This window comes from Stigmatopora nigra, chromosome 6, assembly GCF_051989575.1.
Source record: "Stigmatopora nigra isolate UIUO_SnigA chromosome 6, RoL_Snig_1.1, whole genome shotgun sequence".
Lineage (NCBI taxonomy): Eukaryota > Metazoa > Chordata > Actinopteri > Syngnathiformes > Syngnathidae > Stigmatopora > Stigmatopora nigra.
Window position 1 is genome coordinate 8,744,856 of NC_135513.1, and position 26,822 is coordinate 8,771,677.

The window sequence follows — 26,822 nt, forward strand, 5'->3', positions numbered from 1 at the left end:
AATGTTAAACACTTGTTGAGATATCTATAGATGATGCTACCTGGTCAATTGCATAAACATAAAAAATGCCTCCTGTTCCTTAATTCAACAACTCTGCACTGTTTATCAATGGCAATTTGGTGCTTGGCTAAATTGTGTCTTTCTCCATTTCATAATTTGGTCCATTTCTTTGACTACACTGTGCAGTCAGGCATAAAGCTATGGCTACATCACTAACGATACATCTTCACTTGAGTCTTTTGTGTGTCACGGTTATTTAGTCAATAGAATCTTTGAAGTGCGTAACCATGTGCGGAGAAATGGAGGACCACATTAGTCTGGTTGCTGGCCTGTTGAGTGTTAGTAATCAGCCTTGCTGGCAGCTGTCAGACACAGTCTTTCTGTAGGCGTGAGAGTGGATGCTCAGTGGGTGCTGAAAGGGGGCAGGGCCAATGGGAGCGGGCACGTGCTGAACTGGTGGCTTTAGGTTGGCTTCAGTGGACATACACACAGCCCTGCAGTTGAAGGATGTGCCCTTTTTGTGTTTTGGAGCCATATTTTATATACAGTCGTACCTCTATTTACGTATTTGATTGGTTCCAGACAGCTTCCCTCCCAGCACCATTAACCTTAATTGTTGTATGTCAAATTTAAAAGAGAGGTTTTGTTACTTGGAATGGTCTTCTAAATCTATCATGCTTCATTGTCCTTAATGTAAGTGAACAGCTCTGCTAAACTATCAAAATGTTTTCTTTGATTTAATCTAGTTATAGGTTTAAACACTTGTCCTAATTAATCACCATCTTCTTGCTCAAGCCTTCCATTTCTTACCCCAGCTTGGGAGTCATATACCAGTTATTGGATGGCGTTCACAAACACTATTACAGTAGACTTTTCCGCTGATAAATAATATTGCTCGGGTAAATGCAGTATTCGGCCCATTCTATCTAATTATGTCTAAATTGAATTAGTTTGGTACTCATTAGTATATAATCTAGCTGCAGTCCAAACGTATTCACATGCAAACAATAAGTCATTGTGCTTCTGATCTTGTATTCATATTTGGAGTACATTCTAAAACATTTTGGACGGGTTTTAGCAACAAATTTTTACCAGCGACCATTTTCAATGCATTTTTATTTTTCCTATTGCTGATTTATGGGTGGTAGGTAGCTGTCATTTTATAGGGATTGTCTTTTGGGCATAGTTTGTTGACAGCTTTAGTTATTTGTCGTTTGCACAACTGACCAAAAAGTAATACAGAATTAACCTAATATTTATATTAGTGTTAGGCACAGTATGTGAAGTTAATTTAATGTTGACGAGACATTAAAAGATAGAATAATGTTTCAATTGAACAACAAGATCAACAGCAACATTCTCAACAAATATGTTTTATTTTACTTTCATAATTTTATTTTCAAGGACCTCTTTTTGTGTGACTCCAGTCTCTTTGTATCTCTGTGGTGAGATTCTACAGCAATATAAACTTTATTGGCTGCTTGCCTTTGAAAACATCCTGTTGAATACAGTAAATAAGGAAAGTGTCCCGACACCTTGAATTTATTTATTCTCTGTGGCATTGCAGCCATTTGCACCCCCCCCCCAAAAAAAAAAAAAATTTATTCACTTTAACGTGATGAATATGAATGGCAATTTTATTTTTGTCTGTATCTTAAGATTTTGATAAGCAGTGAGCATAAAATATAAATGTGGTTTTTATCCCAGATGATTTCTTTTAAAATATTTCATTCTTTTTAAAAAAAAAAAATTACATTCATCTACAAAACTGCTTAGGGCACCCTTGTCTTTTTACAAAATAGCCAATTCATGTCACCTGGACAAATGGGGCAGAATTCTGAAATTGCCAAACTCCAACAATCCTAATAATTTTAATAATCCTTTTTTTGTCATTTTTCAGGCCCGTTATAAACAAAGCCTGGACCCCACAGTGGATGAGGTGAAAAAGCTATGCACATCATTGAGACGAAATGCCAAAGAGGAGCGGGTACTCTTCCACTACAATGGCCATGGGGTTCCACGGCCGACTGTCAATGGAGAAATTTGGGTTTTTAATAAGGTATCCCCAACTCATTATCCATTAAAACCATATTATGTTTATGTGCATCATATTTCAAAATGTAATTATAATCTGATTATAAATATAATCACTGCTGAGCCTGCCGTATATGAAAATGCCCTAGTTAGCTTGCAAAGTAGTATTACTGCTCTTGGACACTTAAATAGGATATCTTGTTTCTTGGTCCGAAAATGTCAAGTTAGCCAAATTGGTATTAGAATTTACCCGAGTGCTTCAGGGATAATGCATTTGCCAGGGAATCACCCATTTGTTCTTACAGTAGGAACATTTTTATTTTACCCCGTGGCTTTTCTGGCCTTTGCTTTCATTGTGACAGAACATAGTAATTTCATGCAGGGCATCGAGTAGCAATTGTTTGGAGTCGGAGGGGTGCAGGGCTAGGAATAGATCTATTTAACTCATACCTCTAATCCCGGTTTGTGCTGGCAGTTGTAAATCATGCTCAAATTGATCCTAATATTTAATTCTTGCATTACTGGAATTAAAAAAAACAACAACTTGAAAATGTCACTTTTTTGACAATCAGTCTTGTGAGACAAGAAAAAATACCTTTCTTTCAAGTTGAAAAGCAAATGATAACATGGATTTTGTCCATTTTTGATTTGTAAAGCCATGTTTTTGGAAGCACTGTCAACCTTGTTCTATAATGCCAAACATTTCTTTTCAAATTTCAAAGTTGGCAAACCTTTTGTCGCTATAAAGAAGTGAGATGCCAAAAGTAAACTATAGACAGAAGTGTTGACACATTGAGATAGGCTTTATTGACTGACTGTTTGTTTAATAGTTCGATTTAACTGCGCAATCGCTTGCTTTCTGACCATAAATTATTTAACACCTCATTTGCTTGTTATCCATTTCCATGACAACATAGGAACGTCTAGCTGCAGTTTTTGAAAGCATCTGTCTTTGTACACACTAACCCTGACCCTTTTTGAAAATTCGCACAGTAGATATTGGTAAAGGGAACTATGTTTTCTCACATTGTTGATTGTCTAACACAAACAGAAATTTTATTTCAAGAATTCCTACCTAGTTAAGATAGAAATCAACATTAGATTTGTACACAATTTATTGTTGTTGTTTAAACAGGATTAATAGATACATACTTCTAAATCTTGACTTAAATTTTTTTTCTTGATATTGAAAAAAGTTGTTTTTTGGCTCTATTTAATAAGTGAGCACCCACTCACATTGATACACAGCAACTGTCCAAATTTAGTGGTTGCCACTCCATCCCTATCCCACCCACAATTGTTGTGTTCTTATATCTACCTCTTTTCTTTGCTCTCCTTATTTTCTATAATATGTTCTTGTTGCACAAATTATCTACAGCCCAATGCATCCTCTCAATCCATGGTATAACCTTTTTTTTTAGCTGGCTGGATGTGAAATCATCAGGCCTTTCATCTTTGTGCACTTTTTCTTCTCCTAACTTGACATCATCGATCATTAATAATCCTACCAAAGCATTTTTATAATGCCACACCAATCTCATCTCTTACTTTTATCTCTGTTCCTCTTCCAGAACTACACTCAGTACATCCCGCTGTCCATATATGACCTTCAAACCTGGATGGGGAGCCCTTCCATTTTTGTGTACGATTGCTCCAATGCTGGAATCATTGTCAAGTCTTTTAAACAGTTTGCTCTGCAGCGAGAGCAGGAACTAGAGGTGAGCATAAAGAGGAAAATGTTACATCTGAGGTGAATGAAATGGCACTGTCATACTGACCAAATTGTAGCAGATTACCAAGAAATATCAATGCTAGCAAATACCCTTGATAAATAATCTTATTAATACTTATTGTTTCCTTTACATTTTTTAGCTTAACTGATTGTGATATATATATATATATATATATATATATATATATATATATATATATATATATATATATATATATATATATATATATATATATATATATATATATATATATATATATATATATATATATATATATATATATATATATATATATATATATATATATATATATATATATATATATATATATATATATATATATATATATATATATATATATATATATATAGATAGATATATAGATATATAGATATAGATAGATAGATAGATAGATATATGTATATAGTGCTTGCTCTATAGAAGCTTTTGTTTTACTGTTGTTATGATCATGTGTTTGCTCTGTCCCTGTAGAATTAGTCTCATTAATAAGAAAAGCATTCCGAGCTATTGCACTGCTCTCTGATATTCAGAGTAGAGGAGGAAGAAAAAAAAGATCTTGTTGCAATTTTCATGGTAATTTGTGAGATTACAATATGCTAATGTGATAATTACACTGGATACTCGGAGTTAATCAGCTTCTGCTTGCAATCTTGTCATATTTACTTTAAGAATTCCTGTGGCACAAACATTCTCTAAATTGTCTTTGAGACACAATACAATTCTGTGGTTTAGACAGGCAATACTCACATAGAGCATGCTCCTTTGTTTGTTATGGCTGTCGTTGGGACCAGTCAACAATTTCTTCATTAAAAAAGAAGCGAGGGAGAAAAAAATTGTAATGCAAAAGCAAGATTGCCACAGATACATATGGAATTCAACTGCTCTCCAACAATGCCTGAAATCCCTATTCCTATTGTTAGAGTTTGACTCTGTGCTTGCACTAAGCGGTGGCAAAATGGGGGATTGAATTTTTTTAGATCGAAAGGAAGCACTTCTCTAATCATTAACTTCTGAGCTTGGAGGCGCAGCTGTATGTGCGACTTTCTCAAACATTATACATAATGATGGGATTTTTTTTTCTAATGATGGTTCTTCATCAGATACTGTCCTATCTAACCTATTCTACAAATATTCCTACAGCTTTTTTTTCTACCGTAGAAATGTTAGCAAACTCATGTCTGGCATGTCAGAGTCCAAAAAAGAGTTTATCAGAAATGTGGGGCAAAGGATCAGCATAATCAATTGTCACATGAATACAGCTTCGCACATGAAAGTGTCTTTTAAAATACAAGGGCAAGTTTTTGTAGGCCTCTCGAAAAGAAACAGTAAAATGAGTAAAAGCTGAATTTGGTTAAATTTGGGATTTGATTTCAAACATCAGCTTTAACATTGTACTTCAGAACTGGGAAATAACCTAAATGATTATGGTATTTTTTTAAACAAATTACGATGTTTTGTGGTTCCAGAATTCAGCCAGACTGTCTCATATGATGTCCATAAATTCCTTTAGATAGTCAAAACTCGTGTCGTTTTCTGTGTTCATTCCAATCTACTCCTATTGCCCTAAACCACCTATGTATGTACAAGATAGTTACAGTCTAAACTAGAAGAGTCTTTTGACTGATGCACAGTTCACCTCCTGCTATTTATGATACCATGCCACGTGCAATGATATGGCTTGAGCTCCAGCCAAATAACATTTGACATGGGGCTGTACAAGGTTGATTTCTAGATCAAATTGAGTGACCTAAAGCGATGGACAACAGTGCTAATGAGACTTGCAATGATGCATAACCTGATGTCATTTATTGGCTCAGCTGGGGAGGTAATGAATTCAGTAAGCCTTGAAGAGCTGGTTAGTGCATCTTTTGGCGCCTGTTATCTAAGTACTTCTTCATAAATTCTAAAAGAGAAAGAGTCATCAGCAATACCGTGATTCTTGGATATAATATCACCCAACACAAACATTACGGATAGATTGCTGTAGATAGGATGGAATGCTTCCCATGCCTTCATATGTATAGTACAATTTACAGGATCATATTCATGTTAAATTCTGACCAAACAATCGTTGATCGTTTCTTAAAAGGTTTTTCAATCTGCAAAAGCGTCGGAAGATTCAATACTACGGGTAAAAAAAAAAAGACATTTTCTAATCTTATTAATGGAGAAATGTCTCAAAACTTTTAAATGCAGGTCTACTTTGAAATTTATGCATTTACATCTGGTCATGCATGACCATGTATCCAACCTGCAGATACAAATTTCGAACTCTCATTGCAAAATATGGACTAGCTGGAAAATTGGATATACATTGATACCTTAAGATACGAGCTTATTGTGTTCCGAGACCGAGCTTGTATGTCAATTTACTCGAATCTCAAATTTTTTTTTTCTCATAGTAATGAATTAAATACAACAACATAGGTTGCAATTTATTTGCCTGCAATGCAAATAAATAAATGAAAAGAACTGGGAAAAAAAAATCTTTGTATGATTTTGCAGGTGGCTGCCATCAATCCCAGCCATCCACTCGCTCAGATGCCACTGCCACCTTCCATGAAGAACTGTATTCAGCTGGCTGCCTGTGAGGCCAGCGAGTTACTACCAATGAACCCTGACCTCCCTGCTGACCTGTTCACTTCCTGCCTCACCACACCAATAAAGATTGCCTTGCGATGGTAAGATTAAATAACAGAACCAACAAGTCAATCTCATGTCTGTGTATGATAAGTAATGTGTTTAAAATGATAACCTATGTGTATTTTTAATCAATATTGACATATTCAGTGCTTGGCCCTCAATTTCTTCTTCAATTTAGTATTTGGTTGCGCATAGTAGCTGTCATCTTTGATTAAAAGAAAGCTATAAACCAATCTCTGATGTGTTGATGTAGATAAAGTAAAAATATATAAAAAAAAGAAAGAATGCTACCCAGGCGTGATATGTTCATTAGGGAGGCTTGTCTAATATAGTCATATGATCAAATGCATAAAAAAATAACATTTTAATAGCAATTTGTCCTCCAAAACATTGGTTACATCAGACGAGCAGCATGTTTGTGTGTGCATCAAAATGAAGAATTTGTAAAATCAGCCCCTGTTGATTGGGTCACCTCAGAATTCACTTGCAGAATACATTTCAGAAGTAACTTGCAGAATACAGTTTGGGCCGTTACAGGACTGTCCATTTCTTTTTATTAATCTTCTCACTTGATACATTTTTTCTCTGAGGAACATGGAAATGACATTCATTTTCATCTAAATCTTTCTGTGAACAACTGTTCCTCGCATGCCACCTTTTAAATTGCCACTGACCCTATGGATGTCTGTGATGTGAGTGCCAGGACTTGGAGATGAAATTCACTGTGCAGCCACAGTGCGAAAAGGAACACACTGTACTAAAAAAAGGGCAGTGTCTGGTCATATTTTATGTAGTGGTCGCTGTCACGCGAAATCCCCCACCGACAAAATGAGAATAGTTTTGGAAGGGAAATGTCCCTACTGTCACTCTAGTCTTCAGCTTCAGCTTTACACAAAGGATTGTGCTTTAGCGACTTGGTATGCTTGTGTTTTGAGATGGAACGGCTAAAATTTTGCTCATACATATGTCTGCAAAGCCAGTTGTTTGACAGCCATCACCTCGTCAAAGCTAAGGGAGACCGACAGGACAGACAGGTTGGCTAAACATATTTTGACACCATCAAACAACTTAACTTACAATAGAAGTTTAACAAACCTGAAATATTGATGATAATAGATAAAGCACTATTTACTCAGTGTCATGCATAAATTAACAAAATTAGTCAACCAAACTGCAGTTTTAAACCAAACATGCAAATACACTTTTCTCCATATTACACTACTCCTTGGTGTAAATGTGTGATCATGATGATGTAATTTTGCTAATTTTTCAAACATTTTTTAAAGAAAACCAGTAGAATGTATCTTGCTCATCTCTCTCTCTCTCTTTCTCTCTCTCTCCCTCTCTCCCTCTTTCTTTCTCTCTATCTCTCTCTCTTTTTAGCACCCTCCTCTTTTTTTTAACTGTGTTGCACGAATATTTCATCTTACCATCATGCATCATTTATGCAACTTGCCACTGCTGCAGTACTCAGAGCTCCATTGAGGCGACATAGCTTCCTGGCTTTTGAAGGATTAGAATAAATTAGAAAAATACCAACCATGTTTTTTTTTCAGAATTTCGTGTATTATAAAGTCTTGTTTAATATTTACAAAGATATGATGACATTCATGATTTTTTTTTAAATGCTACACGACTAAGGCTTTCAGTTATATGAATTTTCTTGGTGGTTTCTCTGAACCCAGAAATCATTCCTCAAGCACACATGCTTGCATCGTACATTTAAATCACAGCACTCAGATAGATGATTAGGCATGTTTTGTGTTTAATATTCAAACTGAGCTGAAAACATTTTTTAATGTATGTAAGTGAGAGTGACAGGCTACCTTCAAAAGGTGCCCTTCAGCTGGACATAAATTTTGAATAGTTTAGTTTGTCTTCCTCAAATCTGAAACCACATCCAGCCATGACCTTCAGTGTAATGAACTCGTAGTGTTAAGTCATTAATATTGATATCTCTTACTAACATCCTATTTCACAGAACAAGCTTCCGAATTACATTGACCCAACATTTCTCTAAGCTTACTTGCTCAAAAATTGATGTTGTGATTTGCAAAGGACTGTACCCCTTTACATCTTTTATTATTATTTTTCCTGAAAAAAAATCTGCGAAGCTCTGAGTCCGCGATAGCTGAAGCGCGAAGTAGCGAGGGAACACTGTATACTAGTTCACTACAATTCCACTATCATACTATTTCAACTGCTTCCTTAACGCTGCCACTTTTAATCCCACTGCACCATTACCTTTTCCTTTCTCTGCTCGGTATAGGTAATTTTACACATCTTTCTGAGTTTTATTCAATTTAATTTTACATTGCACTATGGAGCTCTTGAGGATATAAGCTGAAAGTCCACCACTACCACCCTCACTTGTATACAATCTATATTAATGGTGGCTCACTTGTGTTTTTGCATAGCTTGTTTTTTTAATTTTTAATGAGCGGAAGAAGGGATGGATGATGGTGATACAGAAAGAGGAATGAGAAGCAGGCAGGCTGTGTACATGCTTATTTTCCATGCTCAGGTGAGCGGGAAACCATTACCAATCGACATCAGTCTTTAATGATTTTTCCACTGCTGTGATTGGCTAAATGAAATCCATCATTGGAAATATGTTGCGGAAAAGCCCAGGACATAACTGATTTTGCAGTAAAAGAGCTGTATAGATGAATTGGGCAAATATATATTGCCACGCTTGCACAATAATCTTATTGTAAGATGATATCCATGAGACACTTATTCGTAAGAATCTTAGATCTCTTTGCAAGGTTGTCCTTTACTTTTGATATTGTTGTGAACTAAAATTACCAGTGGATATTGTCAGTAAAAGTAATCATGACAAATTGTTGTTGGTATACAATGTTCAATGTCATCTGATATTGAAAGGTTTCACGTTATTTAAAATTTCATTGATGAGCCCCCCCCCCCTACTTTTAAACATTCATAATTTAAGCAAAGCCAACGTACATGACATGATAAAATATGGGGATGTTAACTCTCATTATCTTTTTATGTGCTCTAAGCACTAGGAGAAAGGACGTTTTAATATATAGATGAAAATGTTAGACTTTACTTGTAAGATACTAATTCCTTTCAGTCTTGTGGGGTTATAGACATGCATAGTTCAGTTTTACAGAAAGAAAAAACAAAGTAAAAACACTAGAAGCACGTATGCCTGTCATACATTTTTACAAATTGTTCTGGTTTGAGGATATCTTGTGGTCTCTTAATGTAAGATAATTGACAAACGACATATGTAGTTGTTTAAAGACATTTTCTGAGGTTTCATTCGTTATAACTCATTGTGCACAGACGTACACACTTTCAAACATGTACCAACTGTTTATTTCTTCTGCAGATCGTTAATTGTGCCTAGGGGAACAAATAAATAAATCAATGTTTGTAATTACAGATTTACTCTGTAGTTTTCCCTGGACATAAATGTGTTTAAATTAGCTGGTTATGTTTGTCAATTTGATTATATAACATAGGAAAAGTTTTCTGAGTAAACCCAGAAAATATATATATTTTTTTTAATTCATTTGTTGGTTCACGTCGTTTTTAGGAATGGACTGTCCAATATTGTTTGTAACAGTTACATCAAGATTATCAAAGTCAAGCAAAGAATGCTTTAAATTATATATTATATGTTCCTCATTCATTTCTTTACATTATGCCTGAGGCAGACTATTTACCATATCAGACATATTATACCATTTCAGCCCGATTCTAGCTCGACAGACTCGTCAGAGAGAATTATTAACTGCTGTGGCCAGCATTTTGAAGTTGGTGGGTGTTTACAACACCTCATTTACTAGTGTGAGATCACTCAAAGCATCACACGAAGTTTGGCATGTCAGAAATTCTGTCCTGTGTGTTCCTTCTATTTGTTGATAAATATTGACCTATTGCGAAACTTCGTGACCGGCATCTGGTTTCTATTCAATGCTCTCGCTGTCTCTCGTTTTTGCATGACAGTATGGGACACTTATTGTTACCTGCAGACCACACAGTTGTGCTCCACTTCCCTGTGCTGACAATATAAACATTAAAACCATTTTTGCTGGGCTTGTTTATATTATAGCAAATGATTTAATTCCACCAGAGTAGCCGACCGTCACTAAAAGATACAAAGTGCCTCTGTGGACATAACAGATCGACTGTTGCTTTTCCTTTACAGGGGTAAAGGAAAAGCAACGCGCTAATTGTGGCAGTATGCAATGATCAAGCAGGCCCTAGTGAGAACCCATCCGTTCTAAGATAAACTGTGACATCAAGACAATGATGTGTAATATGAGATCATTTGGCACGACCAAAAAAATTTGTGTAGTCAGGGGAAGGAATTAGTTTGACTGCTTACTGTTTGCTGTTTCACTTATTTTAATTCAATCTTTTCCTATGTTGTATGATCAAATTGACAAACATTACCAGCTCACTTAAACACATTGTTGTGTCCAGGGAAAACTACGGAGTAAATCGGTAATTAATGAACTGATTAGTTAAATAGATTCCTCTCAATAAAACTTTCAGAATCTGGTCAAAAGAATGACTTGAATTAGTTATTAGTTAATATTCCCAAGCGAGTATCTTAAATGTGGGTAATAAAAGGTGAACTCCTTTTAAATTTCCTCATTCCTGTTTCATTGACAAAATGTCAAAAGCTAATTGATTCTGAAATTGTCTATATGAATCAGCTCCTTGGACTGGACTGGCTCTTTTTTTTAATTTATTACAGGTTGCCTAATACTTTAATTCCAAACTATACATGCCCTCTTTCAGTTGTAGATTGTCGTACACTAATACAGTGTCACTGCAAACGAACAATCAATAATAGTTGAATCCTAACACTAACATTGACTCAGGCGATGAACACCTGTTGACAAAATTATTTCCAAAGTTATGAGTGCTTTAGACATCGACAGTTTCTCATGTCATGTCCAGTAAAATGTGCGTTGTCATCTTTAGTCTGTTGATTTGTTCATCATATTGAGTTTAAACTTGATTGTGATTTATTTATGAATTTAATGTTTATTTATTCAATAAAACTGATATTCCAACTGTTTTTTTCCCTTTATTTTAGGTTTTGTATGCAGAAGAGTGCCAAGTTGGTGCCAGGTGTGACCTTAGACCTCATTGAAAAGTAAGTAATCCTTGAATTGCTGTTACTGCTCCTCAACCGTACACATTTTAAGGAAACAGTATGTGGAGACTTGGATTTGGTAATCTGACCTATATATCAAAAATAGTCATGAACAGTGTACTGTTGCAATCATTTTGATAACTGCAACGGTTACTTGCATGACTGCAGCAGCATGACATACCTCACAGTTCTGACATCAATGGGTCATTTCTGACCTCCTTGCTTCCCACCTTCGTATTTTCATGTTTCCCTGTGCCTGCCTATGTTTTCCCACTGTACTTCAATTTAACATTACACAAAAACCAGCTTCCAAGCTTTCACACTGGCATCCTGTTGTCATTCACGTTACACTATAGGTGTGAAAATACGGTATTTCTTAATCGTGAAAAGCTAGTTTCACCTGATTTGCAAACTGCTGATTTGCAAACTGCTAATGACATCAGTGTGTCATTTTTGCAGTCCATGATAATGAGATTATGTAAAAAATCTAAGGTTGTACAGACTGCACTTTTGCGTTATTGTTCAGTGATAGTTTCTCTCTGTATTTGAAAATTGGAACTGAGATGTATTCCACCTGAAATCCTGGGTTTTCCCCTCACACTTTCAAACACTTGAAACCACTCTCTATAATCTCCTTGGTTTAGAAAGAGGGTAAAAATGTCCGACACTTCAGTCAGGAGTTTTATGAAGCATGGTCATGTTCTTCTTTTAATCAAAAACTGTAAAAATCAAGGTGGTGTAAACGGGCTCAATTTCATGGGGAAGTAGCCAAGTATTACCGATAGGCAAACTTAAAATAATTGATTATTTAATTCTCAATGCGGGTACTCTACTATGAACTTGTTAAACAATTGTACATGAAAATTTAGAGGTGTATTTGCACTCTGTCTGTCTCAGCTAGAGCTCAAGTGTTTGTAAATGTAAATACCCTCAGATGTTTGTGTGACAGTGTTGAGTGATCGCCACTTTGTGTTCTGAGTCATCTTTGTGACATATAATGAGCTGTTGACACTGAGCCATCTGTGTTGTGTTGTGTTATGTTGTGTGCAGAATCCCTGGCAGGCTCAACGACAGGCGCACTCCCCTCGGAGAACTCAACTGGATCTTCACAGCCATCACTGATACCATTGCCTGGAATGTTCTGCCCAGGGGTGAGCTCATGCACAAAACAAACCTTCCTACAACAGCGGGGAATTTATTTTTAATTGAAATTTGATGCACTTAAGCCAGCATTGTCAGATTTGGCACTCAAATTGTTCAAAACTTCCTGTCATCTCGAACTGTGTAATTTCCCATTGGTATTTGGTATATGAATAATCTTTGCTGAGGTGTCCATTACAGGATTACATCAAGCAATTACAACACACATTGAGTAACATGGATACCCTGCACACGTAATGTAATCATATGCAAGGATTCATATTTGGCATCATCTCATTTACACAATTGTGTGTTTTGAAAATATTGAAGACCTTCTTAGTGTCACCCGGAGACCCCAATTTCAGTTACTGGTACGTGTAAATTGAACAATCATTAGCTAGACGCAGATTCTTTTATTTTCTTTCTTTTTACTAGTATTAATTATTTATATCATTTTCATTTTCTACCAATTTTTTTATGCAGCACACATCCACGGGCACACTGACTCCTATTTCCCATGGCAATGTAACAATGCTGATGCCTGCCAAAGCTTTTTAAACCCCTTGGGCTGTATAGTTAATGAAGCAGCCCACGTCAGGGAGAATCCCAGTAATGAGGCCCTGCTGCACCCCTAATTCAAATCACCTACACCAATAGTGTTATGAGCAATGGCATTTTTTTATTGTACATGTCATTTACAAACACCATAACCGTAATAAAACGGCATATTGCTTAAATTAAATTTGCTTGCCCCCAACCTTTTCATTCTACGTTAGCTAAAAGTGGGTACTCCTTGTACAGGTGTCAGTAAATCAAATATTAAGATGTTAAAAACATTCCCTTTCAAATTTGAACCATGTATTGCCAAATTAAAGGCTCTAAATAAATAGTGTGGGAGGGGGGGTTGCCAGATAAAAGCCAGAATATTTGGAGGAAATTCAAGATAAACATCATGGCCTAATGCTCTACTGTGCCTGATGTCTTTACTAGTTTTAGTAAGGCTATGTAACTCAAAGATTAATTATTAAAATAGCATTTGGAGTGCTTTATAAGTTATATAATGTATATATTTTTTAAATACCTCCTATTTTCTGTTTTTGTTCTTAGATTTGTTCCAGAAGTTGTTTCGCCAAGATCTTCTGGTGGCCAGCTTATTCCGTAATTTCTTATTAGCAGAAAGGATAATGAGGTCATACAACTGTACACCAGTCAGCAGCCCTCGTTTGCCTCCAACATACATGCATGCCATGTGGTAAGACACACTACTACAGATCAGTGTTTGTGTTTAAAAAAAAAAACAGTTTGAGTGTGTTCAGCCATCTTTGTTTTCTACGTGCTGAATTAGACAAGATGTATAGAGTGCATTTTATGATCCTGCAAAGAAACTTTTTATTTTTTAAAAAGGTTGTGCAGTGACGTAAATGCCATCCAGAAAACGTTAACAAAGTTCTTTTGTGAGATGGGAATTCCATTCAAATCCTAGACGGATTAAATCACTGCATGGGATATGAGATCTCAATTTGAAATGCAGTGTCAGTAATTACTCTTATTTTTGTGTTTGCCGATGATATCTTTTATGGATTTAATTTGAATAGACCTCTCTTACGTCAGAGAAATTAACATGACTGTGTGCAAGAAAGCATGACTACTGAAGACCGTTTCATGTCACTTGGCAACCATGATACGGAGAGCTTTTACTCCCCATTTAGCAAATATTACATTGCTTAATACCTTGTTTTTGTATTCTGATTTATGGTTTTCTTCATATAAGATACTATTCTCTTGGAAGATTTCTTTTTTTTTTACCTTGCTAAATTTTGAACATTACCCAGGACCTTTTGCCACAACACCAAAACATCCTGAGAATTAAATAGATAACCGGCTATAATAGAGCACTGCAGAACACCCACAACACACAATTTACCCAGAAAATACAGTGATTGGTGATTCAGAGGATTGTTCTATTGATGCATGTCCTTCTTAAAATAATGCAGAGGGGAAAAGCCAAAGAAAAAAAAATACCCACTCTAGTTAAACAGTCACATAATTACACACATAAATACATACATCTGGTACTCACAAACTTACATCTGTCTTATAAGTCTACATTGCAGTAGTTATACATCTACTTCTGCCTTACAAGTCTGTATAACTTGTGTTTATTACCATGTTTATGGCAAGGATAATTGAAAGTCCTACTTCACTGCAGCACATGCAGAATTTAAAAGCATTGAAAATTGATAAGACTGTTTAGAAAATAAGAAGTAAGGAATCATAATATCCCACAGATAAAAGGCTACTTGAATAATAGATGTGGGATCAGGAAAGTAAGAGTGGAAGGAAGTAAAAGAGGCGTTTAAACAATTTAGGGGGCGCATGCTCGATGACTGTGTCTGCAGACCTACAACAGTTGTTATTCAAATGGTGTTGAACTGGATAGAACAAAAAAAAAAACAAGGCTGATTACTCCTCTGTGGGTAGTTTGAGTGTGGGAGTGTGTACAAATGTTGGGAGTGTGTGTTACTGCACCACTCTGCAGGCAATGGTGACAAGTGCTTAGTCAGCCACCAACTGCTCCTTTTCACTCTTCTGTTCACTGGCGTCCTCACTTCACATGCATAGCACACATACAAGCACTCACCGACAGATTTTGGTGATGAGTTGTCCATTGGTATTGGCAGCCATTACCTAAGTTTATGCTGTCGTCCTAAGTGTCATCCTCCTCTCTGTGAACATGTCTTTGCTGAATTGTCCCTCCTTATTTCTCTGTTTTCACACTTACACTCACCTCTGGTAAAGATGGAGATCTCTATACACACATTCAAACTCCATTGTTGCCTTTTTTGGGTCAGATTAGTTCCATACATATTACTAAAACGAATAAAAAGAGTATAATAGCCGTATGAAAAGTTTTACTAGTTGCGGCAAGCACACAAATAGTTTTTTTGTTTATGGTGAACTACAATTCATTCCATGTAAAATAACCCACAATTGGTTTGGTAATCTCTTAGCCTGCCTTTAACTTTTATCCTGTCAGCATTTATTTCTCTTTGTGTAGAATTATGTTCCCAAAGATCTACATTTACATAACACTTGTTAAGTTACATTGGACATATTGCAGTATGTGCATTGTAAGTCAGCTGGGATAGGCTCCAGCACCCCGGCTAGTGAGGATAAAGCGGTTCAGTAAATGAGATGAGTTTTCTCTGAAGCCATACGCTGTTTGTACCTCAGGAACAGGAAAGTAATTGAACAAAGAAGCTGCTGTAGTGGTCCAAATAGTGTTGCATAACCGTATGAATTAGTTATGATGACTTTGAGTGAGTGCTGGGGTGTACGAGAGGATTAAAGACTATGCTGCCCTCACTCAGTCCCCAGGCAGGCAATCAATATAAAGCATACAATTACAAGCATGTGAAAGGAAGAATTGCTAAATTGACGTGTTTGCAAATGTGTCACCTTAACACAGGCAAGCATGGGATCTGGCCGTGGATATCTGCCTATCTCAGTTGCCAACCATCATTGAGGAGGGAACTGCATTCAGGGTAAGTGACAATACTGTATATGAAACACACAAGGGACACTGCACACAATTTTTATGGACTCATTCTTGTGTAGCATCTTTCCACCTTCACAGCACTCAAAGTGCTTTAACACTATTTTGTCATTCCCCGACTGATGACACACCATCAGGAGTAATGTGAGGGCTCAGTGTATCTGCAGGATAGTTATGCTAAGCTGTGAAATTGGAACTCGCTACCTCTGGGTTGGGGAAAAATTAGTATTCCACCCAGCAAGACTACCCCTACATCTACACGAAACAATGCTAAGGTATATGACCATTTATGGGTAAATCTTGGTGCATGGTGAAGCCTCATGACATAAGGTATAACAATCCCCATTTTCTTTTATTTGTGAGCACATTTAATGCCACACTTTTTCTGTGCGGTATATGAAACTGGTGCTGTATTTGTCATGTGGCCCAATAAGTATTACAAGCCAAGGTGATAAAAGTAATACGACATACGAGCAATTCGAGATACAAGTAACATTTCGGCAAATATTTATATTGAGATACGTGACAAATATATATATATAGATATTTGTGTGCATAATTTTCTGAATATTTTGAAGGGAATACAAAACCAAACAAATTAAGCTCGTATCTCGAGGTACCACTGTACAACACATTCAGACAAAATAAACTTCAGATCCAGTTGAGAGATATTTCCCTCTGACCCACTTGAAAATTGTTGTCACTCATTTCATAATAGGTGCTATTTTTCAGTTGCTATGAATGCCAATTAAAAAAGGGCATTTGGGGTGTTTTAGTTTTCTAAATAGAGGCTTTCTGAACTGGTCCTTTTTGTCTGTCACTTGTTGGAGAGCATTATATTCATCACTCTCATGAGAACAGCTTTTACATCCTCATTCTTTTCTTGCTTCTGCTTGGACTCTCCAGCACTATAATTGAGCCTCTGAGGACTAATAAACAGTCTTCTGCCTTTCTCTGCCCTCATCATCTCTACAAGGGATTCACTTTTCAACTCTGTATTTTACCCATTAACACAATGTGGTTGGATTTGTGACAGCCTAAAAATATCAATCAGTCCCATTTTCTTTGCATGGAACAGTCTTGTTACCCATTCATCATCCATCCAATCTTCCATTTTATGTGATATCGGATTCTGGAGGCAGTAGTCAAGACTTCCCTCTCCACAATGACTTCCTCCAGGTCTTCTACGGGGTTCCCAAGGCGTTCCCAGACATAGCGGGAACCGCGTGTCCCAACCATCCTCCCAGTGGGACATGCTTGTTACTTCTGCCCAATCCAACTCTTTTGGCAGCTCTCTGCAGACGTGCTGCGGTTCTACTCCATGCCTCTCCTGGGATCATGATTCTCATGATATCTCTAAGTGAAAGCCTCGACAATCTGCAGTTGAAATTAATTCCTGACATTTGTATCAGGGGTCTTGTTCTTTCGGGCATGACCCACAGCTGAGAGAATCTGGAAATCAGGACAACACACGAATAGAAACTCAATCTCTAGAGTCTAGACTAATACAGTGCACACCTTTCCGGTGTACAGGCTTATCAAGGTTTGATTATGCACAAATCAATTTAGCCTTGCTGCCGAAAGGCATTGATACTTCCTTCTCGACATCTATCAACAGTCGTTAACTGTCGTATTTCCTGCTGCAGTATTAGCACTTGGCGTGTTTAAACCCCCTCCAGCAACCAATCAGTCAGGCGCATTGCCATGGCAGCAGCCAGTGAGATAGGGGAAAGGTGATCATGATAGAGCAGGATTTATGTCTTTATTGCAGTGCATTGTCACTTCCTGCCTCTTGTGAGGGGCTTGTGATAAAATTATGACGGCAGACTGGCTCTTTATGCATGGCTGTCTGTCTTTCTGTGTGTGTTTATGTGTGTGTCTGTTTATCTCCACAGCACAGTCCTTTCTTCGCAGAACAGCTGACCGCATTTCAGGTGTGGTTGACAATGGGCGTGGAGAACCGAAATCCACCTGAGCAACTACCTATTGTACTGCAGGTACACTCTCGCATACAATTACATCTTGAATTTTAAAAATATAAAACAAGTCTACAGAGACTCTAACGAGAGTTAAAAATCTGCCCATAGAAAAATAATTACCTGCAGAAATGTGTTTTTGTATTTGCTTTTCTCTCTGTCTGTTTTTTCTTAAAAGATGTTACATAGTTCATGACATTTTTTCCCAACCTTTTTGAGCTGTGGCTCACTTTTTTACATTTAAAAAATCTCGAGGTACACCACCATCTGAAAATCCTCTGACTTAAAACTGTCACCAATATTGACAATAAAAAGTGGATAAAAACTGAAGCCCGTGAAACAAATTCCGGTTTATGTTACATAAAAATAAGCAGCAAAATTGCTAACTTTAATATAATATGTCTATTTAAAAAACATTATGTCCTAGGAATTAAATATAAAAATCAGTTACTCTATACTATATTGTAAGTTAACCGCAGCTTTAAAGACAATCAAAGGAAAGTCTTTCCTGTTTTTTTTTTTTTTTTGGTCAACTCCCACACACCACATTTTGCTGACATTTTAGAATTGATGTCTTGTGTTCAGGCTATAAGCTATAAGTAACAAAGAGGAATGTACCGCTGCGCACATGCCTTCACTTTAACGGATCGACCCAAGTCAACTTTGGAAGGAATTTAGTTTAAACGGGCTTTATTCTTCCATTATGCAGAGGAAACCTCTTTAGCTCATGACGATTGCATTTTGATTGAACTCGTATATCAGCAAGAGTTCTCTACTGAATAGAAAATTACTATAGCAGCAGTCCTTTCTACACCATTGCTATATCTCTCTTTAAAGCTCCCTCCTGAGCTGTTCATATGGGTAACAATAGCAGGGTAATTTCCTTCATTTGACCACCAACAAAGACACTAGAGTGTCATATTTGTTCTCAATAGTTGTTGCATATTTGAAATCCCTTAACGGAGTCCCAGAACCTTTAGTGGGGCATCACCTATTGGATTTCTCACAATGCATTTCACTGGCATCTGCAGGTGTTGTGTGGTATTAAGTCACTCTACAGCAGGCGTGTGTTGCTGTTCGTATTGAATTGTGTTTTTCTGCTGACTAAGCCCTCTGTTAGCAGTCTTGCCATGACTTGTTAAAAGCTCCAGTGAAAGCCACACTGATTGGAAAGAACTGTTTGCTGGATAAAATTAAATTCAGATGCTAGTGAGACAGGAAGCAGCAATAATCTTTAAGATTATCCATTATTGTACAACATTGAAGCTTCTTTAAAGTGTATAAATACATATATATTTTTTCTTTTTTGGGCTACTGAAGGACTGTACATTTAGCCTAGCTGAAGGATAGTAAACATTTTTTAAACATAACATGAACATTCTAATCTATGCATGGTTGTGTGGAAATTCTTCGCTGTCTGACATGTCACATAAGTAAATATTTTGAAAGTAAATGAAAAATGAATTGAACTGAGGATGACAATAAAAGAAAAAGAGTTTGTGACCTTGTTTCACATCAAGTCCTCCTCCTCTTGCAAATGTTGCCGGCATGATCACTGGGATCAAGTCAAGTAGCTAATAATAAACATTTTTGGGATGGGCTGTGTGTGCCAGCATGTCCATGTGTGTATGCGGCTATGGTCCTCCATATGCTTGTTCCCACGCACACTGTGGGACAGTCACTCAGGAATAGGAATGTTAACTCCTACACACATTATTTACACACAATACCTAATGTTGCATGTTACCGAAACATTTTGCTTGTTTGCTGTATGTGGTGTACATAATACCTCTGTTAACACATTTTGAACAGATTTGTACAGCTAAGCAGCAATGTGTTTCAAGAAGAGTTCAACCATAAACATACACAGTACATAGTTAACATTAGTGTGGCCTGGCCTGTGGTAATAAGAGTAGGGAATTAATTATCTGTTTGACGGCACTGATTTATCTAAATGCTTCTCCTGTGACCCTCTCATTGTAGTCATATAGTTCTGGAAGAAGCGCACACATATCTGACCTCTATTTTCTGTTAGGTTCTCTTGAGCCAAGTGCATCGACTTCGGGCTCTTGACCTTCTAGGACGCTTTCTGGACCTTGGACCCTGGGCTGTCAGTCTGGTGAGTGCATCACTTTTTGTCTGTTACTTCAGTGATATGCATTGCCTCCTTAACTAGTATCACAATTTCCTTAATTTCCTCCGACTTGTCATGCATGGCCCCAGTTCTAGTCAGGGGAAGAAACCGCAAAGCATTATGTTTCAGAATGGTGGGGTTTTTTTACAGTCCACAAGAGATCCCAATGAAAGCAGCAACAACAACAAAAGTAATTCGATAATAAACATTGCTTTAAAGGTTTGCTCAGTAAAATATTTATGCATCAATTTATTTTGAAGAGAAGTTTCATTTATTCTATTTTTGGAATATTGCAGTCTTCTGATTGTCATGGTTTTATTTATTTTTAAAAAAATATGTATTGAATCTCCTTTATTTGGTTTGCAAAAGTGTAGTGATTGATTCATCTTCTACTTCTCGAGATAGAATGTACAGGGAGTCTTTGAGTTAAAAACATGTTCCGTTCCTATGCTGGCGACAATCTGAAGTTCGGTCTGATTCCACTGTTAACATCAAAATTTACGTCAAATTACTTTGTATAAAAGAGAGTTGTGTACCGCTGCTCATACTACTGTTAGCGATATATTAGGAGATTAAAATAATCAATGTAGCTTCTAAATTCTAAACATTGCTTACTATAGCTATTGGTTGAACTTTCTTTTTTTTTTGGTAATGTCTTGTTTTTATTGTTATTGAACTAAACTTCCTCATGACATCAGAACAGTGCTGGATCCACTGTCCTGCATCATGATACCTACCTACTCCAAGATTTGCTTAAAACATGAAGACAAAATCTGAGTGAGTGTTTGTGTTTTTGCAGGCTCTGTCTGTCGGTATCTTTCCTTATGTGTTGAAATTGCTTCAGAGCTCAGCAAGAGAGCTGCGGCCGCTGCTGGTTTTTATCTGGGCAAAAATCCTGGCTGTGGACAGTGTAAGTTATGTAGTTATATTTCTAATTCTACGATGGAATTTGCTCTGATATTAGAAGAGTAGTAGGCAGTATTCTTTGGTATTTAGCTTCCTTGATTTTTTTTTTCTTGTGAACCTATGCACGTCTACGGGGTGGTGTTTTTTTTAACCTGTTAATCATACTTTTTATATTGGGAAGTGTTAATTGGGTTAGGTTTATGCGTTGTCTTTAGTTTATTCTAACAGTTGACAGGTACCGTTTTTTTAGTGCCACTTCTAAATTGCTCATAACTGACTTAACAAAATATGTAAAACATTTTTTTAGTTTTATTTAGAATTATTATTATTTTTATAACTGTGGGAAGTGGCTGCTTACGCTGCATTCCAAATTCTTATGCAAATTATATTTTTTTGTATGATCTTACTTTATATTTAATGCATTTGAGAGTCAGCATAATTTCAGTGATTAATCGTTACAGTATAAATTGAATGTTATGAACAAACCTCCCAATGATTATGGTATTTTAGTTTTCAAAAATAATAAAGTTACAATTCGCTGTTCCAAATTATTACACACAACAGTTTCAAAACATTTTCTTTATTGTAAAGAACTGAAAATGGTAATTTCTTAAATTTCCAGCATTCGCAGGTCATATTTACTGAAAGCTAAGGCTATTTTAATCAAAAAACATCTTAACTAGTTAAGTAAACTACCTCTCACCGTCAGATATTTTACTTGAGGATGCTCCAAAGGTCCTCAGTACACTTAAGGCCATGGTACGACAGGGTCCACACCATCAGTTTCCCTGCTTTATGTCAATGGCAGCCAATGCTATTCCTCGCAAGTTTTAGCCGGTTCCTCTTGGTGCACAGCAAATTGCTTTACAATATATAACTTTACAAAGCTTAACCTTCTCCATTCTCCTCTTCCTCCTTCAACCATTTCTAGTCTTGTCAGGCTGACCTGGTCAAAGACAATGGTCACAAGTACTTCCTCTCTGTGTTGGCTGACAGCTACATGCCAGTGAGTACATTATTATGGCAAATGGGCAGTTAATAGTGATCAACTTTAACAATAAAGGGTTCTATTTATGTTGTAACTCACTATCATTCATAATTTTCTTAAAGAAAGAAAATATCATAAATCATCATCATCATATACTGTTTTTTTTTTTTTTTTTTGCTTAATAGGCTGAACATCGAACCATGGCTGTCTTCATATTGGCTGTTATTGTAAACAGTTACAGTACAGGACAGGTAGGAAATCCTAATGTATGTATAATGTATAATCCCATTTGACTGCCATATACAAATCTCTCTGTCTTCCAGTTTTCTTTTATTTCTAGTTGGAGATGTTACTCTCACTGATGATTTATTTTTTCAACCGAAAAAACCCTAACTCTTTTCGCATAAATATGACCTAATCACAAAATATGGACATCATGCTAAAGAACACCAATGTCCGCCATATTCCTGTATACCCAATGCCCTAACCTCTCCCCAAGGCCATTAAATAATAGATGTTCTCCAGTATAACAGCAAGACTCTCTGCTTGCTTCATAGCACCATTATTCATCTTTCTCACATTCAACAACTGTACTCATAGCAACACGTCACTGATAACACCCAGCAAAATATTTTGTCTCACGGTTTAGCTGGGATGACCCATGATTAAAAAATGCATGGATTATATGAAACAAGGTTTAGGAGGTAATTATGTGAAAATGCTACTACATATTTGAATTCTTAATTTTGTTCAGTCATTTGTCAAGTTAAACCAAACACTTCAAGCAATGTATACTGATTAGTGTCAATTTTCCAATATAACTGTTTGGAATGGCATTTTCTATGGAGAAAGAAAATCTATACAATAATCAGGGAAAAAATACTATATGATGAAAGGAAGAAGTATGGAAAGGAATGATTAATTCTTTGTACTGCATGTAAATTTGAGCCATTAAATCCAACCTGGGAGCTGTCACAGTTTAGGAAAGAAAGCAAAGAAATAGACAAAGAAGTCCTCATTCTCTCACATTATTTAAGGAATTGTAGGACATCTTTCCTGTCTTAATTTTAGCTTTACACCTCCTAAAGCACCAATTAACTTTTGTTCACCAAGAAAAGAGGTTTACACTAGGTTCAAGTGAATAAGTGCTATTGGTGCAAAGCTCATCAACCTTTGTCTGCAAGATAGTGTGAGGTTGTAGGTTAGTGGGGAATTACTGGCTAATGAGTTGAACGAGTCTACGCTTGGACTTCTTTTTGCTGATTAGGATTCACTCAGCCAGTGAAGGTCTTACACTCTAATCAGTCTGTATCCTTTCCTTCCCCACCCCCTCTTACCAGGAGGCCTGTCTGCAGGGTAACCTAATAGCAAACTGCTTGGAACAGCTTTCGGACCCCCACCCACTGCTCCGCCAATGGGTAGCCATATGCCTGGGTCGTATTTGGCAGAACTTTGACCCAGCACGCTGGTGTGGTGTTCGTGATAGTGCACACGAGAAGCTCTATACCTTGTTGTCTGATCCAATACCGGAGGTGAGATGTTGATTTTGGCAGAGTTGCACATTTGAACTGTATTAAATGAAAGATAATTGGACGTGGACTTGTATAGCACCTTTTCGCCTTTTTGGCTTGGGGTCACCCCTATTAAAAGAAACATTTAAAAAAAACTTCAGTGCTGAGTCTTAGTGGCTTCTGCTTATGAGTTTTAGCCTGGATTTTTACATTTTTATGAACATTAGAAAATATAATAATAAAAAAAATTAGAAAGAAGTTCCCCAGAAAAAAGCAGCGATGTAGTGAAGCTCTGAAAATTGAACCGCGAAATGGCAAGGGATTGCTGTAATTTAAATGAAGTCCAACTGCTCTAAAAGACTCTAAAACTGATGTTTAAACACATTTAAAAAGTGGCTGGTGAATTTTGTGATTTTCATTGCAATGGGCACTCCATTGGTTTTTTGGTGTTTGGCGTTTTAAATTTTAACACAACCAAGTGTCAGCCCAAAGCTGTGTTTAAATCAATTATTGTGTTTCTTTAGGTGAGGTGTGCGGCTGTTTTTGCCCTTGGGACATTTGTGGGAAATTCCGCCGAGAGAACAGACCACTCTACCACCATCGACCACAATGTGGCCATGATGCTTGCCCAGCTCATCAACGATGGCAGTCCAATAGTCCGCAAGGTCACCACACACACACACACACACACACCCTCACATCCACACACAATCTGATAGCATTTTTATTTTTTTCACCATAGCCTGGAAGCTATGTGAAAAAAGCATCCGCTAATCACCAACACATTCATAGACATAACAGTCCATATTCACTTGCACTTTACCTTCTGAAAACACCATATTGATACCTCAGTATTCTTAATTTATTGTTGTTTTACTCTGTTCTGCTTAGAGCACTGGTTACACTTCCGTGTAAACAGAATCATGTGTTAATAGATTTGTACATTTCAAAAGAATGTGTATTTGCCACACTATATAATTATAATCCGACTACAGATACGCCAACATGGATTTTCTTGATTGAGCCTTGGTTTCCAAATGTATCAATGAGCAAAACCTCCTGAAAAATTAGAGTGCATGCAAATTAAGATGAAAAATCTATCAACAAATTGGACGTAACCAGGCTTGAGTTTGCCAAGGACACTAATAGGAAACGTGTGCACATCGAGAATTGCATCATTCATGGGATTTTTCAAATCTAGGACTGATTGAATTATGATCGGTGATTTGGCATTTATAAATTACAATTTTTTAAAGACACGGTCAAACAAGAACACAAACTGGAGCCAGTGGAGCATTGGCAAAATGAGAGGTAGTAGGGAGAGTAGAATGGCGAAATTCTTGCGCCATATTGCAATACTGAACTTTCTGAAAAATCTCAGCAAAGACTTGGAGCCTTTTACAAAAAAATGTCAAACTGTGATCCTTCTTCACTTCACGGCTTAGATATTAATATATTACAATCTTTTCCTCTAGTATTGAATAAATATACACTTTTTTATAATTGTACTTCTACTAAATTACTTAAATTTCTCAAAAGCAGGCAGTGTGTTTTTTAATCCGATGCGCCTTCTATATGGATCAATATTGATTAATCATTGTATAAAATTCCGTTCAGCACACCTTCATCATTTAACAACTACTCCTAGTATGATCACTGCTACTACAAGTTCATCTGAAACACACTTTAAGATGAGCCATTCATTGAATGTGCACCTTATACTCCAGAAAATACAGTTCTGTCTTATACATTCTCATTGAATAATGCCTCACACTTTTCTGTTATTTTGTTCTTTCTTAACCTTGTCTCGAAAATCTTATTTCCTGGTTAGTGACAGTCAATTTAAACTGAATGTATTTTGGTGTATTGTATTTTGGGGATTGCAGGAGTTGGTGGTAGCATTGAGTCACCTGGTGGTCCAATATGAAAGTAACTTCTGTACAGTTGCCCTTCAATTCATAGAAGAGGAGAAAAATTATACGGTGCCATCTCCAGCAAACCCTTCAGGTACACCCTCTAGTAACACTTTTCAAGTAGGTTTTTTGGGAACTTTCAAACAGTGATTGCCTTTTTTCATTTTTACGTGCGGTCCTCAATGCAACTGACATTGACAGGGACATTGCATTTTGGCATTTATGAGTGTCTGGGCAAGTTTATGGTAATGAGCTTTGGTCTGCTGTTCGCCTGGAACGATTCTCAATTCAGGGTAGGGATGCTCACAAAGTCTTTGGTAAGATAACCATACAACAATATCAGATGCAATTGAGTGAGCTTCAACACAAGAGGGGAACTGTGCCCTTTAATATAATAGTATTAATTAATGTTCTTTATTTTTGTCAGCGACCTATTATCTATATATTTTTATATAGATAGTATATAGATAGATAGTTGTGATTTGTGATGTATAAATGCACATGGGTTAAAAAATATATATCTAGATAAATGTATAACCTGCTGCAACAGGAGCAGAAAAGGTGTCTTTGCCACTTAAGTGATGCTGAGTTTTGACAAGCATTAGCAATGTGACAAATCTAAAAAAAAATGACAGCCTGTCACAATGGTGAGTGAGTTTGGTTGCCATGGCTATATCAAACTAAATATAAGAACTTTCAGGAGAATGTTTCTGTGTGAATATAGAAATATGGCAATGACATAATCTTTTCCAAAAATGCATTTAAGTCATTAGGAACCTTACCAATTCCATTATTTCCTAACATGCTCGAGCTTGTGCGACGATTTACTCCTATCTCAAATCAAACAGATAGCCTGCTATGAATAGCATCAGTTTATTTAATTCCTCCTGTTGAAAGAAGCATCTGTAAAGAAAGTTGTTGCTCTATTCTGTACTTCTTTATCACGGAACATTTACTGTACGAACACGCAAGATGCTTCTTACATGTCATTTACCTTAAATATGCTGGAAAACCAACAAAGCAGGATAGTTTATCATCTAGAAGATAATTGCCACCTATGCGATATTCGAAGAAAACTAGCCTTATTGCAATTTATATTAGGCTTAGAGCACATTTAAAGCAAATCC

General features: G+C 36.6%; 1 protein-coding gene across 3 annotated transcripts in view; it reads left to right on the forward strand.

Moving 5' to 3' along the window:
• The window catches only part of rptor (regulatory associated protein of MTOR, complex 1), a 71,574-nt gene that overhangs the window by 9,734 nt on the left and 35,018 nt on the right, over window positions 1-26,822 (forward strand). For all 3 annotated transcript variants that reach the window (XM_077718354.1, XM_077718353.1, XM_077718352.1), the window contains 15 exons: window positions 1,901-2,059; window positions 3,606-3,752; window positions 6,294-6,469; window positions 11,512-11,571; window positions 12,622-12,722; window positions 13,819-13,963; window positions 16,181-16,256; window positions 18,163-18,264; window positions 20,279-20,362; window positions 21,177-21,287; window positions 22,215-22,289; window positions 22,457-22,522; window positions 23,612-23,803; window positions 24,307-24,447; window positions 25,669-25,789. In XM_077718354.1, coding sequence (XP_077574480.1) covers window positions 1,901-2,059; window positions 3,606-3,752; window positions 6,294-6,469; window positions 11,512-11,571; window positions 12,622-12,722; window positions 13,819-13,963; window positions 16,181-16,256; window positions 18,163-18,264; window positions 20,279-20,362; window positions 21,177-21,287; window positions 22,215-22,289; window positions 22,457-22,522; window positions 23,612-23,803; window positions 24,307-24,447; window positions 25,669-25,789 — 1,756 coding nt within the window. The remainder of the gene's footprint in view (window positions 1-1,900; window positions 2,060-3,605; window positions 3,753-6,293; window positions 6,470-11,511; window positions 11,572-12,621; window positions 12,723-13,818; window positions 13,964-16,180; window positions 16,257-18,162; window positions 18,265-20,278; window positions 20,363-21,176; window positions 21,288-22,214; window positions 22,290-22,456; window positions 22,523-23,611; window positions 23,804-24,306; window positions 24,448-25,668; window positions 25,790-26,822) is intronic.